This window comes from Gavia stellata, chromosome 5, assembly GCF_030936135.1.
Source record: "Gavia stellata isolate bGavSte3 chromosome 5, bGavSte3.hap2, whole genome shotgun sequence".
NCBI lineage: Eukaryota > Metazoa > Chordata > Aves > Gaviiformes > Gaviidae > Gavia > Gavia stellata.
The window spans coordinates 36,649,663-36,669,518 of record NC_082598.1 but is presented as its reverse complement, the minus strand read 5'-3'; the positions used below and the strand labels follow the sequence as shown (position 1 = coordinate 36,669,518).

Here is a 19,856-nt window from a genome sequence, read left to right as displayed (position 1 = left end):
GCGCGGCGGCTCCCGGCCCTGAGGGGAGGTGGCGTGGGGCCGGCCCGAGCGCCGTGGCTGAGGAGGCGCGCGGGATGGCCACCTGCGCTGCGCTCCCCTCCCCGCGGCCTTCCGCCAGCCGCGGTGCCCTTACTCCCGCCGGTCCCCGTCTTCCTAGCGCGGCGCTTGCCGCAGCGAGCCGGGCCGCGGCCCTCGGCTGTGCTCTGCCACGCGGGGGAGACATAAGCGACCGCGCCCTTCGGCTGCCGTTATGCCCCGCTTACCCCCGCACCACGCGCGCGGCGGCGCCCGGGCGGCCCCTACGTGGGTTTGGGCGCTGAGCCTGCGCAGGCCGCCCGAGAGCGACGCGGTACGCTGCGCTGTGTGCCGTTGCGTTTGACTTCGTGTAACCCAAACCCTGGCGGCTGTGCCGTGTTTTAGTGCCCCTGCGCGCGGAAAAAAAATCACCTTTCTGACAGAATGATGATTTATAGAGATAATCGCCGTCTGAGGTTGTTTGTGGGGATGATTGCCAAAGGAGAGGCCGTCTTCCGCAGCCCAGCGAGCTAGGTAAGCGTGGTGTACCGGACTGCCTCGGAGCAGGACCTTCCACTTGCGCGGGGTTTACCTCCCAGCGCTGCGTGATGGAAGCTTGGGGCTCGCACAGCCGATCCACAAATGCAGTCTGGAGGTACCTTCCTGATAGCGTCCCGCTGCCCTGCCGTCAGCCTCACACAGCAGCTCTCTGAAACTGAGGGCTAGTTTCAGCTTCATCATCACCTTTCAGGTCAGTCAGTTTCGTATTTGTCCATTGACCTTCGGTAGCAGCAGTCAGAGTAGGTTTAACACTAGAAACGAAGTTTTCCAGCTTCTCACAACAGGCACTAGCCTGCTTTTTGAGGTCTGATGGCCAGGTCTAATATCCTGCATTTCGCACTAAATCCCTCAGACCTTAGTTGTACAAGCTACTTCTGTTAGTGCAAGGTGAAAATTTGATGCTCGTTGTCATTGTTGAGGAAAGATGAGTAGTGTTTGTCAGTATGCCGCAGTTCAGCTCAACATAAGGATAACTAAGTTAATTCTCACTAACGTTAAGAAATTTAGTGCTAGGGAGAAGGTTATGTTATATGTTCTTCTAAGGCTGAATCAGTAGCTGGGAGAAAATCTCATGGGTTTATTGGTGTTGAGGAGCTATGTTGCATGACACCAGGAAATCAATGTAATCACGTTATTTTGAGCACTGGCTGATTTGCATGTCTAAGCTTCATTTCTCAGCAGGTGTGGATAGCGTGTTTTGTCATAATCGTTACATATTTTTGAGCTTTTTTTTTTTTTTACTAAAATGGAGGGACACATTTTGTGAAATCATGCATTTGTGTTTGTCTTTCCCCTGTAGCATGAGGGAGAAAATGGCCATTTCTGAAATGGCAAGGCTACTTGTTTAAAAACAAAACCAAAAACCGCCCAACCATCTAAGGTATAAAAATACAAGATGTCCACTGTCCTCAAAACTAAAAAAAATAGTAGTCTTCCATCAAAAGGGGAAAATTAAATAGCAAGTTCTTTAAGTCATCTCTCAGCAGATACATTTTCCCAGGGTCTTCATGCAATCATCCTGCTGAGTCAAAACCACTGAAGTCCAAACATGTTGGTGACAAATAAGTACTCCCCTTACTTCTGGTGGGGGAGAAGAGAGGAAGATGAAGTGGGAATTTTGCAGTAACCTCAGAAGTCTGTAGTTACACCTAGTCTGTAAGTGTAAATAGATGTGTTGTGTTAGGTATAGTTGATACAGGAACTGAAGTTACCTTGAAAAGACCTGACATGTTGGACTGCTGAGAATCTGAGAGTGTTTGGACTGCAAGAACAGTGACAGATCTCAGTTTAAAGTGAGGGTCATCAGCCTTCTCCCAGGTTCAGAGATCTTCCCAGCTGTGTTTCTGCAAAAATATGTCCTGACCTAACTAGTAAGTTTAAAATGAGTAGAAAATTATGGGATTTCTCCTTCACTTCCTTTCTTTATAATGGTCGCCTTGTGGCAAGTTGCTAATGTAGGGAATGGCTTTTGCACCCAATTAATTTACAACAGAGCCAACAGCATCAAAATGAAACTGAGGGTTCTGCTAGCACTTCTGAGAAACACTGATTGCTGTCTGTAATTTCATTTTTCATTCCCAAAGAAGAAACTAACTGCATGCAATGGAAGGGAGTGGAGGAAATTCACAGGTCAGGAGACTGACAAGGTCTATGGAGATAATATGTTTGACCCCTGTGAGAGGAAAAACATGCTGCTATTTAGACTTGATACAGGCACTAAACTATCAAAACACAGGCAGGCTTAGATGTACCCTAGGCAGAAATGTTGGTGTCCAGGAACCTTTACTGTGGAAAACTTGGAGGGGGATTCAGAGGAACTAACATTTGGGCTTCAGGGCCCACAAGAATATTTAAATACTTAAACTCACCTTGTGGATCCAACTTGTTAAAGGCTTGAAAACTTTTGAGTATAGTCAGTTTCATTTTTATCTTTCATTGCAACTGGGAGGTTATTAAGAGAACCAAGTGCTTATGCTGGGCAGAACAAAAAGATGCACCTTCATCTTTGTTGCTTCTTGCCCGTCTTCCTCTGTTTCAGTTTCTTAGCAATGCTCTTTACCGATTTGCAGGTCTTCAGAGGGGCAATGAATTTTCCCAGAAAAAAGTTAATCAAACTTACTTGCAAATAATTATACATATGTTAATGTGTGTTTATGCTTTACTACATTACTTTGTAGCATTTGGATTACTTTATGTAACTAGAAGTTTAAAGGTTGAAAGATAGCAAGCATTACTGCATCATGTGCTACTTCTTGAAAAGAGATAAGATTGCTATCTTAAGTTTGCAAGAAAGTACATGAGATTTTAACGCAGGTGAAAGTATTACTGATCGATAGCAAAGGTTGGCAGTGGAGAATGGAGCCCTCATTTTGGATTTCAATTCTTTTACTTTGAGATACAGAGCTCAGAGCTAGAGTCACTGAAATCTTAATTTTTCTCAGGAACTCAAGTGCTGTACTACCCATACAAATAAATTATCTCATTTGTCTCTCCAACCATAAAGCAGAAATAATAGTATTTTTCACTCTTTACTGATGTTGTGTGGCTAGTTAACACAGTTTGTATACTTTTAGAGGAGGAATGTAATACCATTCTGTAAACAAAAATGAAACTTCCTAGGCCTTCCCTTATTGTGTCTATTCTGTTGTGTTTATCTTTGATAGCATTAATATGAAGATCTTTTACTTCCAAAACTGTGTGGAAAGATTTAATGTTAAAATTAGTATCATAGCAAGGTTGGATGTTGATTTGGAATATTGGCTACTCTCAGTTAACAAATAAAGTACGCTCAACAAAACCGGAATCAAAAGCAGTGCTGAGTACAGCATATATTAAAATTGAGTCACAAACAGAAATTGATACTGATTTGGCTATTTGTAATTGCTTTAGGACAAATGAAGAGAAAATGGGAAGAAAGACTGAAGAAAGTGGAAGAACTAGCGTCTCACTATGAAAGAAACCCTCTCCCTCCAGTTTATAGACCAAAACTCTCCAAACCCTTTCTGCCATCCTCTGTTTGGAAAATATTTTGTCGGCAGGCTGAAGCTTTCAATTATGTAAAAACCTGCAAAGAGGTAAATTATTTGTTAGGTGAATGGCTCTGCTCTTTAGGTACTTTCAAGGTTGAACTTCACTTAAAAGCTTGGTTCACAGTAAAGTCTTTATCAGATTGCAAGATCTTTTTTTATTTTTTTTTTTATTCTTCCCAATCCTGAAACAGCAAGTAATTTTTTTTTTGGTCTTTGTAGGAGATTATGCTACACTGGAGGTAGCTCTAAGAAGTACTAGTTCTAACATACAAATTGATATGTGATGTTAACCTCTAATAGTAAAAGTGCTTTTTGGTAACATGGTCATGATAGATTTGTTTCTTCTGAAGATGAGCAAGCTGTCAGGGTTGGCAGGAGAATGGGAAGGTGGTGAGAGTTGAGTAGGAAGAAAGAGGAGGAAAAAACTGAGGAAGGAAGAGAGATAAACAGGAGGCAGAAACAAAAAACCCCAATACAACTCTCCAATGGCATCAGAGTTAGCAAGTTCAGAGGATAAGAAGTGAAGAGCCAAATCAATGTTATGCAAAATGTGTCCTCTGTTTTCAGTTTAATACTTTCCAAATTGATTGCTGCTTTTAAAGAAAGTATCGGGTTTAAGTAATCCTGACAGTCTGTTTTCCAAAATGCACTCTCGCTGGCTTTGCAGTAGTTTTTTATGTATTTTCTTTTCAGATTTCCATTTTTGGATTTAAATAATACAGAGTCTAAAGAATATTTGCTATAAAGCCATATACTGCCATCATGTCCATAAGGCTGTTCCTTTCAGGACATTGTTCCTCCTCCCGTTAGATGCACTTGCCACTGGTCAGAAAAAAGAAGACTTTACAGAGAAAACAGAGTTTACATTAATGTACAGCAAAGAAAAGCTTCAAATTTTTACTCCTGTAACTGAAATCAGAATGATGTTCTTAATTAAAAACAGATGCTACTTAGCGTGACAAAGGATAAGTGATCTACTTAAAGTTTTCTAGTATTTACTAACCTTTGACCAAAGAAATTAGTGTCAGATAGAAACTTCTGAAGACTTGAACTGATTCTTTGAATAAAAAAAATCTTCAATGTTTTTATTTAAAAAGGATGTTCATGTATTTGCCTTGGAAAAGAACACACAAAGTGGACAGAGGTTTTACCTTGTGACAACGTATAAAGAGCTTTGGTTTTACTACACGTGAGTATTTGAAAAGGTACCCTATATGTTACCATAAGATAGTAGTATACTGGATATACTCTTACCTAGTAATAGCTATTACTGGATAGCTATCACCAGCAGCCATCTGCTGCTCTGACTAGCACAGAGCTGTCATGGGTTGCCTGAGGTTTGATCTTGGCCATGGGGAAAACCTTCATAAGGACAAACCAATTTATGCTATAGTGGGTTTCAACTTTCTTTTGAGTTGCAGACTGCCATTGTTTCCTGGGAAATAAGGACCCCGTCTACTGAACTTAAATCTAATAGCAGTAGATTTGCTTTCGCTGTCAGCTTTCCTCGGGGTATCATACCAACACATGACACAAACATACTTCTATGATTAGTCATATATTGATTTAAATGGGCATTAATATAAATGTCCAGTTACCGATTTATGGGTTTGTATTTGTGTGATGTAGCTTCAAGTATTGACAATGTGATCATGTACTGAACTTTTTTTCACAATTTTTTTTATTTTACAGTAAAATATTTGGTTATAAAGTAAAAGAAATCTAAGAGTAATTTTTTTTTTATATGAAAAGTAAGCTTGATTTTTTTTCTCAATTTGAAAATGAGATTAATTTTTAATTTAGTTGGAAAAAAGTCTAGGTAATCTCATTTTTAGTGCTTAAGATATATGAGTGATAACTTACTAGACTTTTTACTGTCGTTTCCATCACTCCTTAAATTCTCAACAGCATTTCTGTTGACAGTATGTATTGTAAGACCTGGGGGGGGGGGGGTGGGGAGGAGAATACTTTACAAACTTTAATTCTAGGCCAGACAAATATCTTTGTTGATATTTGATGCTGAAGTTAGTTACAAATTTTTCAAAGTATTATAGGGATGCTACTTCTTTTAATATGGGTGGCTGATTGAAAAATAAACGAATATTTAGGACTTGTGCGATCCTTGTTTGCAACTGATAAGTATGTATAATGTTTATCATGAGATGTTGCGATTTGTTTCTGCTTTTCCTTAGCAAAGGTTATAAAACAAGTCTTATGCATTGCTATGAAGTAATTCCTGAAAAAGATGCTTGCAAACTTTATTTTGATTTGGAGTTCTACAAACCAGCAAATCCTGGTGCAGATGGCAACAGTATGGTTGCGAAGTTAATTGAGGTAAACTGGAGCAAAGTCATGTTGTAGATCTAATACAGATTTGTTGTTGATTTAATATGAAGCAAAGTATTTACCACTTTATCTTGCTTATTCTGTAGTAAAATGAGAAAGAATTGTAGACCTAGTGGTTATTTTTAATGAAGTAAAAAGTACTGTTTTAATTAAAGCAAAGGTTCTCTAAGTGAAAGGAAAAAATTGAGAACGATGGTTGTTGGAATGCTTGTATTCACTGTAGTCTTGCTGATATGATAAGTTGGCTTTTGCAGATTGTTTTATGCGCTCTGCCACTTCAAAGCTGTAAAACTGAAGGAATGTTTAGGTATTCTTCAGAGTAGCATCAATAAAAGTTCCATTCAGCTATTTCTCCTTTCATTTCCTTTGCCAGCTGGTGTAGTCATATATCAAGGCTTAGGTAAATCCCTCCTGATTTTAGGTGTCTTCAGATGGCAGTTCATTATAGTTGAGTTAAATGATGATGTAGAGAACATCAGGTGATGACACTTACCAATTCGGTACCTAAAGTTAAATACCTTTGCTAATTATAACTTTATTAAATAGTGCAAATTTCCATTTTATTGCAAATTTGGTTGGAAAATGAGCTCCACTACAAATTCAATATGACAGAGGTGGAAAATAAAGCAGGTTTTTAGAAGAATGTCTTCTGTTTCAATAAAATCTCTTTGTGAGTGGCCATTTATTTGTGAGACTTCTGATGCTTACATGTCCCTAGCTAGAAAGGAAAGAAATAAAAAGACGATTGAGGTCGTTCCTTTGTAAAGAACCCTTCATTGATACAGAATCCGGAGGGGTTTACTCCATTGTGGATCAATTCTGAAATATAGAGATTCCTCAGGTTAGGAAGAGAGCTTTGGATTTGCTGGGTGGGGGATCTGAGATGCTAAAATCCTAAGCTTCCAGACCCTTAGGTTCTGAGTCCCAGTCCTAAACATGAGTAATCACAAGCTTCGTTTATAGAAGGTTTTTAGAGCTATTTTCGAGCCAGGCATCTTATGTTTTCTGCTTAGTAAGTGTTCATTGAGTCATACCAATGAATTAGCTAAATCATAACAGTGAATTAGCATACCAACCCTTTATTATCATGATAGCCTCTATCTTCCATTCTAGGCAAGCCTGCATTACAAACATTGTCACTGTGGGTGTGAACTGCTTTGTGGTGGAAAAAAACAGAAGATCTTTATCTAATTAGACTAAATTAGACTTTGACCTGAAAAACTGAAAATCTGCTCCGCTTATCACTGTTAGTATATTCAGTGACTTGCTTATTTCAGGAAATACAGTCTATGTCAACTTCGGTTAAAAATTGCTATGAGTTAGTTTGAATTCAATTAATTGTATGCTGAAAATGAGAAAAAAAATTGAAAAAAATTTGTGTTACGTTTTCTAGATACCACTATTAAAAATGCTAGAGAAAATAGCCTAATTAACATTTATAATTTCAGCTTGTCAACCAAAAATTAAAAGACCTTTATGATGTAAATTGTTCAGCCAAAGATGTCTTGAATTTAGATTCCAGTACTGATGAAAAATTTAGTCGACACTTAATATTTCTACCCCAAAAGACTGTATTTAAGGATAATACTCATGTTGGTAAGTGTGTTCTTTTCTCTTACTCTTAGAAATAAAGGGTGAGGTTTTGACTTTGTACAGTGCCATCTCACATGTATTTTAATGGAATTATAGGTGGAAACAAAGATGTATTCTCAGCAGAAATGACTACCTATTTCTATTTCATCAAGCCTCATTATTTCTCAACCCATCTTCTACTTCCTTTTTCTATAATTAACATTTGTGTTTGCAAAAATGTAACTTTTTTGTGCCTGTACATTTTAGTTATGAAACTACTGGCAAGACTGGCTTTTGGCTTGAAAATTGTTTTACAGTATGACTATGACTCCTTAATTTTCAGGTTAATGTCAGTCTTAACAATTGAAGCTAAGATTATTGGCTCTAAATACAGTTGGTTTGTGCTCAGCACAGGGTCAGAAAGGCAGGACAAAGATGGTTTCAAGCCACCTGTGCATAAACATGATAAAGAGAAAGCCAAAAGCAATTTTAATTCTTGATGTAAGTTGGGATTTCGTGGGATATGGCAACTCCAACACAAAGAATTGCCAATTCAGGGCTGTCTTGACTCCATTTTAAAAATAAGTATAATAACACCTCCTCAATTCATGGCAGTATTTTGAACATACTTTTAAAATACTGTTTACAAAGCACTGAGCTGCTAGTGGTGAGCATTAAGAAAAGTTAATGTTGAAATTAATAATTTCTTGTATATATATTGTGTGGTGTGCAGTAAAGCAGGGTTATAGACATGCATTGAACAATGAGGGCACAATAGACTATCATCAGCTGAGTTTTGTCTGAGTGAAGCAGGAACTGATGGAAAACAGCTTGCCCAGGGGTGGAATTAAAATCTTTATCAACCTACAAATGCAGAAGTTTGGGTTATTTAACATTGCACCTGCAGCCTTGGTTTTGTCCTTTCTTAATATTTGAGTGTTTGATTTTTGTAACCTTTGTTCCTTATTGTGTTTGTTTCGAACAAACAAATAGGGTGAGGGAGAAGAAGCAGAAATACTGTTGGAGAGTACCATATTCATAATCTCATGGGTTATTAGAAGGGGTGAAATTTAGATTTGTGACATATAGCTTTACCATTTGTGTTCAGGAGGAACTGTGACAACAGCAGCGGAATTACATGTATGACAGAGAAATAAATTATGTGCTTTGTTACTGGGTTTCCCCTGGCGGTAGAATAGGAAGGGTTGAGGATGTTGCATTCATAATTTTGGTCCCACTCAGGTTCCCGCTTTTATTCTGCTGTTTGCTTGGTCACAATCTGTCTGACTATCTTCATGCCCAATCTTCCTTTTCCTTTCTCACCCTTACCTCTTTTTCTAGCTCTGCACCTTCCCTCATTCCAGTCTTGAGTAAAGCTTTTCCTGTATTTCTTCTTTTTCTATACCTCCTGTGTTTTTTAAGTAGCTTTTTACTGTGCACTGTGTATGTCCTAGCAGGGGATTGTAGAGAGCACAGGGAAGATGGGCTCTTTGCTGTTAGTACTTAATGACAGCACAGTGATGCTGACATTAATGACACAGTGCTGGGCTTCTTTCTAGCCCAGTACAGCATTAGAGAAAATCTTATTTTCCTTTTGAATTGTCAAGTTATTTCATGGGGACGACACATGTACTGTTGGATTAAAGTTGTGTTGGGTTGACACGTTTTGTGTTGCTCTGAGGAGTCATCTATGAAAGGCCTTGTCAGCATGAACAGCTGGAGGAGTAGTGCAAACTGTAAGGAGAGGCTGGATCTTGTAGGCCTGTGTGCATGTACAAATTCTTTTTCCACAAAATATTTTTAATATATGCACGTGGTCCATGGCCTAAGTATCACTTCAGGCCAAAATTCAGATCCTTACTCCAACACAAAAAGGCCATAGGATTTCTCAACCATTTTTTTCAGCTTTTTTAGCATTAAAAACCCTATTTCTCATTCTTAGGAGCAGTGGAATCTATGTCCCTAAATCTTTTGAGGAGTAGCTGACATGGCAAGCTAAGCAGGTTGTCAAAGTTATAAGCAAACACTTAAAATATTGGCTGCCAGCCCCAAGCGTGACACAGAGCAGTTATTTCTTACGTGGCACCGTGGTAACAGCTAGAAACCCCAAAGACTTAAATGGGTTTACTGCAATTTTTAGTTCAAAAGTATGGTCTTTAACTCCTCTGCCACTATAAAACCCTTAAGTAATACATGGATGATAAATAATTTGGTATGACAGCCAGTTTAGCCTGTGATCTTGATAACTAAATTACATTAGTCTGTTCTTTCAGTAAAAGCTTGAACTGTTTATTCTAGTCCATTAGTTAAGTGTTCTGCGTCTCCACCATGACGTGAATTTGACATGTTTACTGTCAGACTTTAAATATATTTAGAGATTGTGTATTAATTATTTGCCTTTGCCTTTTCAACAAGACGTTGAAGGTGCAGTAAAAATTGATTTTTTAATAATTGAGATATGTAAATGTCAGTGTTAAATTCATGCGTGTTACCAATAATATTACACTCTACACTTTGCATTAATGCATTTTAGTAACTGCTTGACAAACCTGGCTTAAAGCATATTAGTTTTGTACTTTATGCAAAATACTCTGCTGTAGTAAATAACTAAAATGCAGATAACTTAATAAAGTAATTTCACAGAATCTATATGAAAATATATCTGTTCTTTGAGGTGATGGAAAGACTTTGTCTAATAATAAACTTAAAAAGGTTAATATACTTTTCAGACACATTCAAGTGTTGTCTTTTTTTTAAATTCATCATTGTGGTGTTCTGTCTAATAAAAATTACTTTAAGATGAGTTAGTGGTATTTGAGGCATAAGCTACAATACGAACTCTCACATCTTGGATTATATTGTTTCATAAGCATTTTATGTCAGGAGTCATGCACAAAGTGCATGGGCTTAAAATTAAATATTATTAAAAACATATAGTATATAATACTTGGAATTAGTTACTAGTTAGAATTAAAATACAGGGACTGAGTTCATAGGTCATGTAAGAAAGCACAGGGGACAATATACGTCCACAGGGAAGCTGGGGAGATCAGTGAATTTACATTGATCTACACAGTTCACAAATCCCAAATATAAAAATACAAAATACAGTCAAGGATCAAAAGTGTGAAATGCAGGGTTTGGTTCCCACACCTGACCAGTTAGAAGAAATGGTAAGAGAGAAAACAAAGGCGTGTGTGAATGATGAAGAACCAACTCCCAAAATAATCTTTCACTGACAAAAACCTTGCTGTTCAGACACCAGAGTGATTGTTACTTAATTACACGCACAAAAAAAGGAAGTGGTCACCCAGGACTTTTAAAGATACTTTAACTTTTATGGTAGTTGAAATGAACTTCAGTTCTGAAATAGGTGCATTTTCTCCCTGAACTGAAGATCCAAGTAACTATTGTTATAAACCTAAGAAATTCTGTGTGCATGTTTGAACACACAGGGTTAAAACGCTGTCTATGGCTATGAATTGTTTGTGTGCCTTAGTAGTCCTGTAATGAATTATGAGGATGGTGATATTGATGCTTGATACACTGAGTCATTCTGCTGATATGTAGCATGGGAGGACCTATATTTTGTATTCTTTCAAGTTCCCCACTGAAGCTTCAATCAACAACTGCAGAATCCTCCTTGCCAGTATTCCTTCCACTTCATAGTTTTTCTTCCACATCTGTATTCTGTATTTATTCTCTTCTTTCTCCCTGCAAGTAATTTGGCCATGGTTTTTATTTGTCTGTCTGTCTTTGGTTACCATCTAGAAGAGCCTGGAGTACAGTGGGAGTTGGATTACAATACCGGGAGTTTGAAAAGTCATTACAAAATACTTTAACAAAAGTAATTTGTTGTTCGAGTAGGCTCTGGTCAAACTCTTGCGTCAGTTATATACCGTGAAGCTGCAAATAAATCTTTTTAATCGTTTTGAAAGTGAAATTGGGGAAGACAGTAGTGAGAGGGACAATCACAAGCTCTTCTGAATCCTAAATCTGAGTTTGTTAATGTCATCACATGCTGTCATTAAGTACTACAAGAATATTCAGCTAAATGATTAAAAACTCCCTGTGATTGGATTAAAAAAATAAGGTGTGTAATAGCAAAGCTATATGAATGCTTTATTCATGTATTTGAAGAGTTTCACTAAGTGGTACTTGAAATATTAAATCAAACTACGTATTATAAAGGACATTGACTCCTTATTTTTTCATATCACTGTCATTAACAAAGTGGTCCTACATTAAATATTTGAATAAATCTTACTATTAACAGTCTAGTTCATATGCAGAAATGTACGGGCTAAGCTAGCAAGAAGACCCAAACTGAACTTGTTCAGTAAGTTTCTGACATTCTAGTGGAAAATTCAGGTTCACAGAAATTTCAGTGCAAAAGTCTTCTTCCTGTTAATCATTAAGTCAAGATCATGGACCAGCTGGAGACCTTGTCTGTCAGAGGCTTTAATAACAGCAATGCTACAGGTGTGATGGGTAGGTGAAATTCTTTTGAAAGGTACAAAAGACATTTATTTCATTTTTGCACTTCTGTCTGGGACTTTGAATTTAATTTGGGAATTTGCAGCAGCAGCCTATGCACTTCTGTTACATTATGTTGTCTTTATTTCTAAAGAGGTGATTGCTAAGCTAACTTGCTTCTCAGTTCTCTCCATTCTCTAGTAAAATCGCAAAGGGAAGACTGTGATATGATACAATTAATATGCACACAATTGTTTATTTTCTTATGTTTAAAAAAAAAAAGTTTTCGTAAAAATTCTTTCCAAGTCTGGGTTTCTTATTTACTCGCCAGAACCATTTTTTGTGCTGGGCTGGTCCAAAAGATTTTTAAAAAAAATTTAGGAGGGAAACCCCCTCCCCCCAAACTCCAACCACTTCCATCTTGCCTGTTTTGAAAAATGTTTGTACAGGAACTATTAAGTTCTTTTTTGACTCATAAATGATGTTATCTGCTTTGGGGTTTTTTTGTTTGTTTTTAAGGTAACTTTGTGAGAACCATTTTGCAGCCTGCCATAAGGTTAATGGAGAGTAAAGCTGCTGTTGCGATTCCAGAAGAAGGAGCAAGGCATGTTTTCCAGTGTTCTGTAGAAGCAGTTGGATTAGATGGTTCTCTGACAAACCTCACAGCCGTCGAAGCTGCTTCCAAAGGCTGGGCAGCCATTGCTTGCAAAATAAAAGATATGGAAACATCACACCAGGGAGAAAATTCGGAATTTTCCTTTCTAATAGTAAATGATAAAGAAGGAGGCAAGCAACTTTTTGTGGATCTAGGTAAATATAAGAAGTGCTTTTAAACCTCTTTGGGATGCAACAGAGGTTAAGAAATGAGATGTTCCTTAATCTTTGATTAGAGACAATAAGAACAGTGTTCTTATTGTTGTCCCTACGGTCAGAATTTAAACCAAATACAATACATGCTGAAACTGTCATCGTAAATGCTGCACTTTAGAGGAGCCTCAGATTCTTGGTCCATGGAACTTCTTATATTGCATTTAATTATTTTGTTCTGAAGTTTGAAGAAACTCTTGCCACACAAGACTCTAATTTTTGTTCCTAAGGAGTTAGTGCTCCTACTTGGAGTAAAAGCAGATAGCATATATTGCATTTTTGTCATTTCAGTTGAATTAGAAGTTGCTTAATTACGGAACAAGTCTTACAGGTGTGGCCTTCTTTATTGTTGTAGATGTATGAATTGAACCTTCTTTCCCTGTTTGGAAATTTTGGGTTGGGCACTTCATGCCCCAGTTGTGCTTAGCCTATTCATGGTATTAAAATGTTAAAAAGCTCCAGGAGCACAACACCGAGAGTCAAACTGAAGTTTGAAAGTTCCACCCTTCTCCATCCCCGTATCTAGTTTCTCTGCTTTTTGCCCTCTTACAGTGAAATGAAGGTAGCTTAGCACGCTTTTGTACAGCAGCGGTTTATGTACTTGAGGGCTGTTCATCATGTTTTTTCTCAGACTTCTCTGAAGAACCCCCACTCCTTCAAATTCTTCTCACGGAATTCAGGATCACTTTTATCTGGCCTCTTCAGTATGTCTGATTTGTTGAAACGTAACCCCAAAGTTGGCCCTGTAGTAGGCTTCTCCATTAGTGATTCAGAAGGATTACTTTGCACCAACTGTTGAAAATTCCTTCAAGCATATTTGTGAATGGAAATTAAAGAAAACCAAATTGTTTACTGTGTCACTTCACCTTTTAAGAATTTGGTGTTAGTTCCCCCAGATTAACCATCCTCAATATTTATGTTACACAGGTTATCTCAAAACTGGAAGGCTAAAATCAAATTAGCTGGAATACTGAGTTACATCACAAGGCTGCAGTGATAGGGATGTGACGTTCTTGTTGTATGAGATCTTTTAATTTATCTTGATGAAATGTAACCCACAAATAATGCACCCACCTTCTCAATACATTCTTAGACAGATTAGGCAATGTTTATGATACCTGTTCATTTTTTGTTGTTTGTTTTTGAGATTGAAATTAAATTTTCCTGATACCTACTTCACAGTCTACTACACACAAGTGGTGTCTGGTACACAAAAGCCAGGAAGTTTGATGAATGTGAAGTACTTGCTGGTTAAAATAATTGTGTAGCTTTTTATGCTCAGCTGTATTTCACAAAGTTAACGTGAAAGCTCCATTTTTTAATACTGAAAGAAACTTTTAGCAATGATAATGTCAAAAGGATTAAAATGCCTATGTAGAGGTGTTGAGTGTTTGTTTTCATTCTTCTATAACATAAAAATGTACATGTGTGCATGATCTTGCTTTGTTGCATTTTTTTTTTCTATGGGAGGTGAGCTGAAGTCAGTAAGATTTTTGTCTATTCCTTAGACCCCTAGCTGGGTCTAAGGAAAGTTGTTCAATTTACAAGTACTAAGTATCTTCAATCCTAGCCAGCATTGTTATGTTAAGAAATATTTGTTTTCCTATAGGAGTTTATACAAGGAATAGAAATTTCCGGATGTATAAATCATCAAAAGCAGGAAAAAATGTGATTCTGAAGATAGCAGAGGATAATAAGTTTGTCCCTAACTGTGAAGAGGATGTTTCCTTGGAAGAAGCATATTTTCTTTCCTCTTTGATCTGCAACATTAGGTAATTGTTCAATTCCGGTGGAATTTAAAATATTTTTAAATACGTAGTTCAGTGATTTTTCTCCTGCAGCAGTTTCAAATAACTACTATCAGTGGGTAGTTATTCCATGAGCATTGTTACAGTGTAATTTAGGAGTTTCCAGTAGAATTCCTTGGGTTTGAAGAAAAAATTTCTGGGACTCCTTTTTTTTTTTTTTTTTTTTTAAACCTACCTTCAAACATTTAAGGAACACAGAATGCCTGGTACGGCTTCTGAGTTGTGCCTCTTTTCTCTATACACACTCAAAATGCTAAAAATGTGACCATTATTAAGTTTGGTCAGATTCTGTATAGTTCTGAAAGGAAAAATTACAGATTCCCAGTCAATTAAATATGAAGAGTCTAATTATTTTCCGAAGTACGATAAAAAGATAAAAAGGATTTTTGGACGTTTACTTGCGTGTCAGATTTCCCATTTGGTACAGATACCTCCTTAGGCTGGATACTGGTACGTATAATAATCAAGTTTTCTGTATCTAACCTAAACCTCTGATATATCTTGCCCTGCACTGACTGTATCTTAAGATAATCCTAATCATTACTGCAGCAGAAAGGTGGTTAAAATGGTACATCCATCAGCATGCTATTATGTATAATATTTTTATTACAAACATGTATTTGTTGTGACTTCAGTTTTTATATCCTGAAATGTTCATAATCTTGAACTGCTGCCAGTAGCCCTGTAGCATACACTGCATAGTGTGTTCAGATCATCGGTATCAGCTGAGTGTTGTAAATATGGATGAGAAATTCTGCTGTGTTGAATTTAGTCTTCTGTGATCATCTGGCTTCCAACTAGTAATATGTCAAGGAAAAGTAGTTCTTTGCAGAAAGCAAACCAAAAAAGGTTGAAACCTCTCAAAGGGTATGTATGCATAAATATTACACCTAGAGCAAATACTGCAGTGGGCCAGACTGAGTGTGGACCAGCAGTCTCTAAAGGGCTGGGTCCTGGGATTTTTGCCAGGAGACAGATTTTGCTGTGCCGAGGGAGGAAACCCTGCCCTCTGCCGGTGTTGAATCAGAGGAAACAGTCAAAATGAGGAGAAAAGGTGCTGTGGGGATAGCGAAAGGCAGCGTGCAGGGTCATCACAGGATGGCTGACGTTGGCAGGGACCGCTGGAAGTCATCTGGTCCAGCCCCTCTGCTCCAGCAGGGCCACCTAGAGAGGGTGGCCCAGGACTACGTTGTGTTACAGCATGTTATACCATACTATGTTATGCCGCAAGACTCGCACACTTTCCTTTGTATTCTCTCTTTTCTTCAGAGCGAAGGATGACACAAAAGTTCTGTCATCTGGCTTTTCAGAGGAGACAAAAATATCTGCTTTTTTAAACAGTAAAACTACCAGAAGCAGTAGAGGTACCTCAAGTCTTTTCTACTGTATAGAAAAAAAAGTACTCTTAAATTAGATGTATTGTGACTTACACACCTGATTGATAACCTCTAGGAGAGCTTTTCTTCAGCTAGCTTTCTGCAGGAGGCAGAGTACAGCTGTGTTGAAGGACGTGCTGCAGGGCTTGAAAGCCATTTACCCTCCTCTCCTGCTCCCATAGCTGTCATGCTTTGTCCCAGTTCCCTCTGTACCTCTGGCAGGGGGGGTGGGGTGGGGGCAGTTTGCGGTTTAAAGATCTACGGGAAATTAACACTAGATTTATCCCTGGTTTTATTAACAATTTGGCATGATTCATGTATGTTTTCTGTCTGTGGTCTATATATAATGTGTAACAATTACATACCGTTATTGGTTTTGTCATTGTAATATGTATCTGTGGTCTTTGTTTTAACAGATTCCATGGAAGGTTATCAGGATTCACCATATCCAGAAATTGATTATTTTGTTCGTTCTTTGGTAAATAAAGATGGGGTGCAAGGAGGTAAAGACCACTTTACTATTTACAAATTACTATTCTGCAGCAGTATTTTTAAAGAATTAATTAATTGATTCCCCCACACCCCCCCAGGGATACGACGGTGGAATTATTTCTCTCTAGAAGAAATACTTGTATATGACATTTCTGGTTACCGTTGGTGTGACAATATTGGAAGAGCTCACAAAAGTAACAACATAATGTATGTTCTTTAACTATTCACTTGAAAACAGCTTGCTTTATTTTCTTGCTCAACTGTTATTCTATAAAAATGCTGAAAAACTGTTATGGATAGAATCAGCACCTGTTACAATTTCTGCTCTCTTGCTCTGTGGCAATACAATGCTTTTTTTTTTTTTTAAAAACCAAACATTCCCCCCCACCCCCCGATTTACTTTGTGATAACTGAACTTGTATTTCTAATATCTCTGTGACATAATCTTCATGCTATTTAAAATACGTGTCTAAAGATGCTAATATACAAGTCAGAGTATGTTTAAACTATTAAGTGGTACTGTGCTTTGATGCTTCTTCACTAGGAAGCTGAACAATCAGAAATAAGATCAACAAAACAGACCACTTTTAAATTCATTTACAGTGCATCTTAAATGACATTCTTACGTTATTAAAATGACAAAAGTAACTCCTGCCACCACTTCAGTCAGGATGAGTTTTGCTAGTGACTCTACAAGGACTCGGGCTTCTTATAGTTTTAGTGTTGAAAAGTCAGGTTTTCTAGATTACATTAGAATTGCAGTATATCACTTGTAGAAACATTTTAACTTCAAAATAATTCTACATAACCTTTTAAATAACTGAAAGATAAGGAATGTGTTTTTGAGAAATACAGGTATTAAGAAAACAAACCCACAGCCACTACACTAGATGAACTTGGTGTTTGTAAAGCACAGCTGAAAAAGCTGGATCGTCTAATCAGTTGATGGGAAATAGTGATTTTATCTGGCTTTTATAATGGAATTATCTGTAGCAGCAGCAGCAACAAAATCTTATCTTATAGTTAGGTCCCTCATACTAATCTTAAGACTTTCTCTTCCAAGCTTAATGTAATGAAGTTGGCTAAATTTCACTTTCTAATGTTAGTCTTAAAAGAAATATATTTTTAACTTAAGAAGCCTGAAGCTTATTGAAAAAAATAACAGACTGTAAGAAACAAGTACATAAGTATGTCAGAGTATATCTGTTGAACACCACCTGCTCATTTAGTGTCAGTTTCCTACTGTATGCATTCACTTCATTTACATATTATTACTAAAACCTAAATTATTTCATTCTTAGGATTCTGGTAGATCTAAAGAAGGAAGTCTGGTATCAAAAGTGTCACGATCCAGTCTGCAAGGAAAAAAACTTCAAATCACAAAGTAGGTATGCTGTGATTTCAAAGCAATTATACTTACTACTTTTTGGAATGTTAACTTTAATTAATGCCATATGTTTGATTTAGGTTTTCCATTACCATCTCGGATACGTCTCCCTTTTCTTTTCAAAGAGGTATGGTTTTGTCCTGTCAATATGCTAAAGTTCTTGTGAGTAAAGCTGTCTCTGGAAGTCACTGAAAATCCCCACAAAAGCAGTCTGTTGAGCTCCATACAGTAGTTACACTGGTACAGAATAGCTCTCCAGAGCAGCTGTGCTGGTGTGGTAGCTCTATATATTCATTTTTAAGTTCTCCAGCAGCAGATCTAGCACACAAACTGTCAGCACAGATAAAGCCAAGTTACTGGAATAGCCTAACTTCACCTGGGACTAAAGATTTTCTTCTGTTTTAGTCAGAATCGCAGTTCCCAATGCATAAACCATGGAAAAACTGCCCCAGTGAAGCTCTGCTGTGCATGTTTGACTTCGTGCTTGGCCAGCTAACACAGAAGTGCTCTTGGAACACTTGAGTTGGTCAGAGTCAAATTTCAGTCAGTGACCCTCAGATTGGAAGTTCACTTAACTCCATTTTAGTGTATTAAAGCAGTTATGTTTACCTATACAGGTAGAATATTTAAACTGACTTGATACTGCACCTAGGTTCTAAGCCCTGAAGTGGTAGTTTTTCCACTGAGTAGGCAGTAAGTTGGCCTCTTTGCAACTTTTAAATTTCCACTTTACATTTTTAAACTTCATACTGCAGAATGGCACATTAAGCTCTACTCAAGCAGATGATCAATAGCTATTAGCATTATTTCATAAAAAGTGCAATTTAAATGCATTTTCAGATCCTGACAGTATCTTTAAACAGACACTAAAATTAGTATTTGCCTTGTATTATTTTAAGAAGCTGTAGACAACAGACTACTTGTAGTTTGCTAGAAAACCAGCAAATTTCTATTCCTATTAAAATAGGCTTCCATGGTATAACATGGCTATAAATTAACCTGCTGGAAAATGTGCCTTGTTGGCAAGCTATCTATAGTATCCATTACATGTGACAGTACGAGTTTCAAACTTTCAGATCAGAGCAGTTAAAGGTATGAAGGCCATTTGCACATGGAATAAATAGTAGTATTGTTTCTAAAAGGAAGAAGAGTATACACTAATGGATGAAAGAGGGAACACAGAAGTAGTAAACCCACATTCTAATGCAGCAGACTTGTCAAAAAGCTCAGTATCTCTAAAAAAAAGCTTGTCTCACGACTTGCTGTTGTCAGACAGCAAGTGGGACGATGCAAGTGACGACGCCTGTTTCTTAGAAGCTACTGAAGATGTGGAACTAGCTGAAGCTGCAAATGATAGTCTGAATTATGCCATGGAAGAAATTCCTGATGAAATTCTTTTGGAAGCTTTAAGGAAACAGGACACTTGCAATAAAGAAGGCAGCTAACCACAGACTTGGCTAGCAAACAGACCGCTAGCAACAAAACCTGCTTTAACGCAACGTGCGTATCACATGCTTTCTGTGAAAGATACTGCGATGTAGTTCAAAAATGCTGTAAGACAAAGAACCAAGTAACAAACAAGTATCCTCACAACTGGATGATCTTCAAGCACAAGATCACCAAAGATTACACAGGGGCTGAAGAGTATGGGGTTGAAAACTTGTCATGAATGCTGCTCCAAGTTAGCACTTTTAACAGTCGCTGCTGTGCACTTGTTAGCTGTTTTTTGTTTAGCTGTATGTCCAAGTTTTACTGATAAGCCAAGTAAAACAGATTTCTTTACTTCCAGAAATGGGAGGAAATTATTTATTTCAAATATAAATTAATAAAAAGATTTGTCTATCAATAGTTCAACCACTGTCTACGTGTTCTCTTTTAAAAGTATATATTACTTTCAAGATCACATTACTTTAATAGATTTTAATCT

At 37.5% G+C, this 19,856-nt stretch overlaps 1 protein-coding gene across 3 annotated transcripts; it reads left to right on the top strand.

The window, feature by feature from the left end:
* Positions 1–533: 533 nt before the first annotated feature.
* On the top strand, positions 534–19,740 carry PRIMPOL (primase and DNA directed polymerase). 3 transcript variants are annotated; one of them, XM_059817604.1, is made up of 13 exons: positions 534–549; positions 3,466–3,650; positions 4,703–4,794; positions 5,798–5,939; positions 7,400–7,547; positions 12,519–12,809; positions 14,476–14,638; positions 15,944–16,038; positions 16,467–16,553; positions 16,641–16,749; positions 17,844–17,926; positions 18,010–18,056; positions 19,072–19,740. In XM_059817604.1, exons 2-13 carry the CDS (start codon positions 3,471–3,473, stop codon positions 19,372–19,374), a joined length of 1,740 nt encoding a protein of 579 aa, XP_059673587.1. In that variant the 5' UTR covers positions 534–549; positions 3,466–3,470; the 3' UTR covers positions 19,375–19,740. The 3 variants fall into 3 exon arrangements, with proteins under 3 accessions (XP_059673587.1, XP_009810558.2, XP_059673588.1); XM_009812256.2 differs by lacking the exon at positions 534–549 and adding an exon at positions 731–766; XM_059817605.1 differs by lacking the exon at positions 534–549 and adding an exon at positions 731–766 and having other exon boundaries at positions 19,206–19,266.
* Positions 19,741–19,856: the final 116 nt, after the last annotated feature.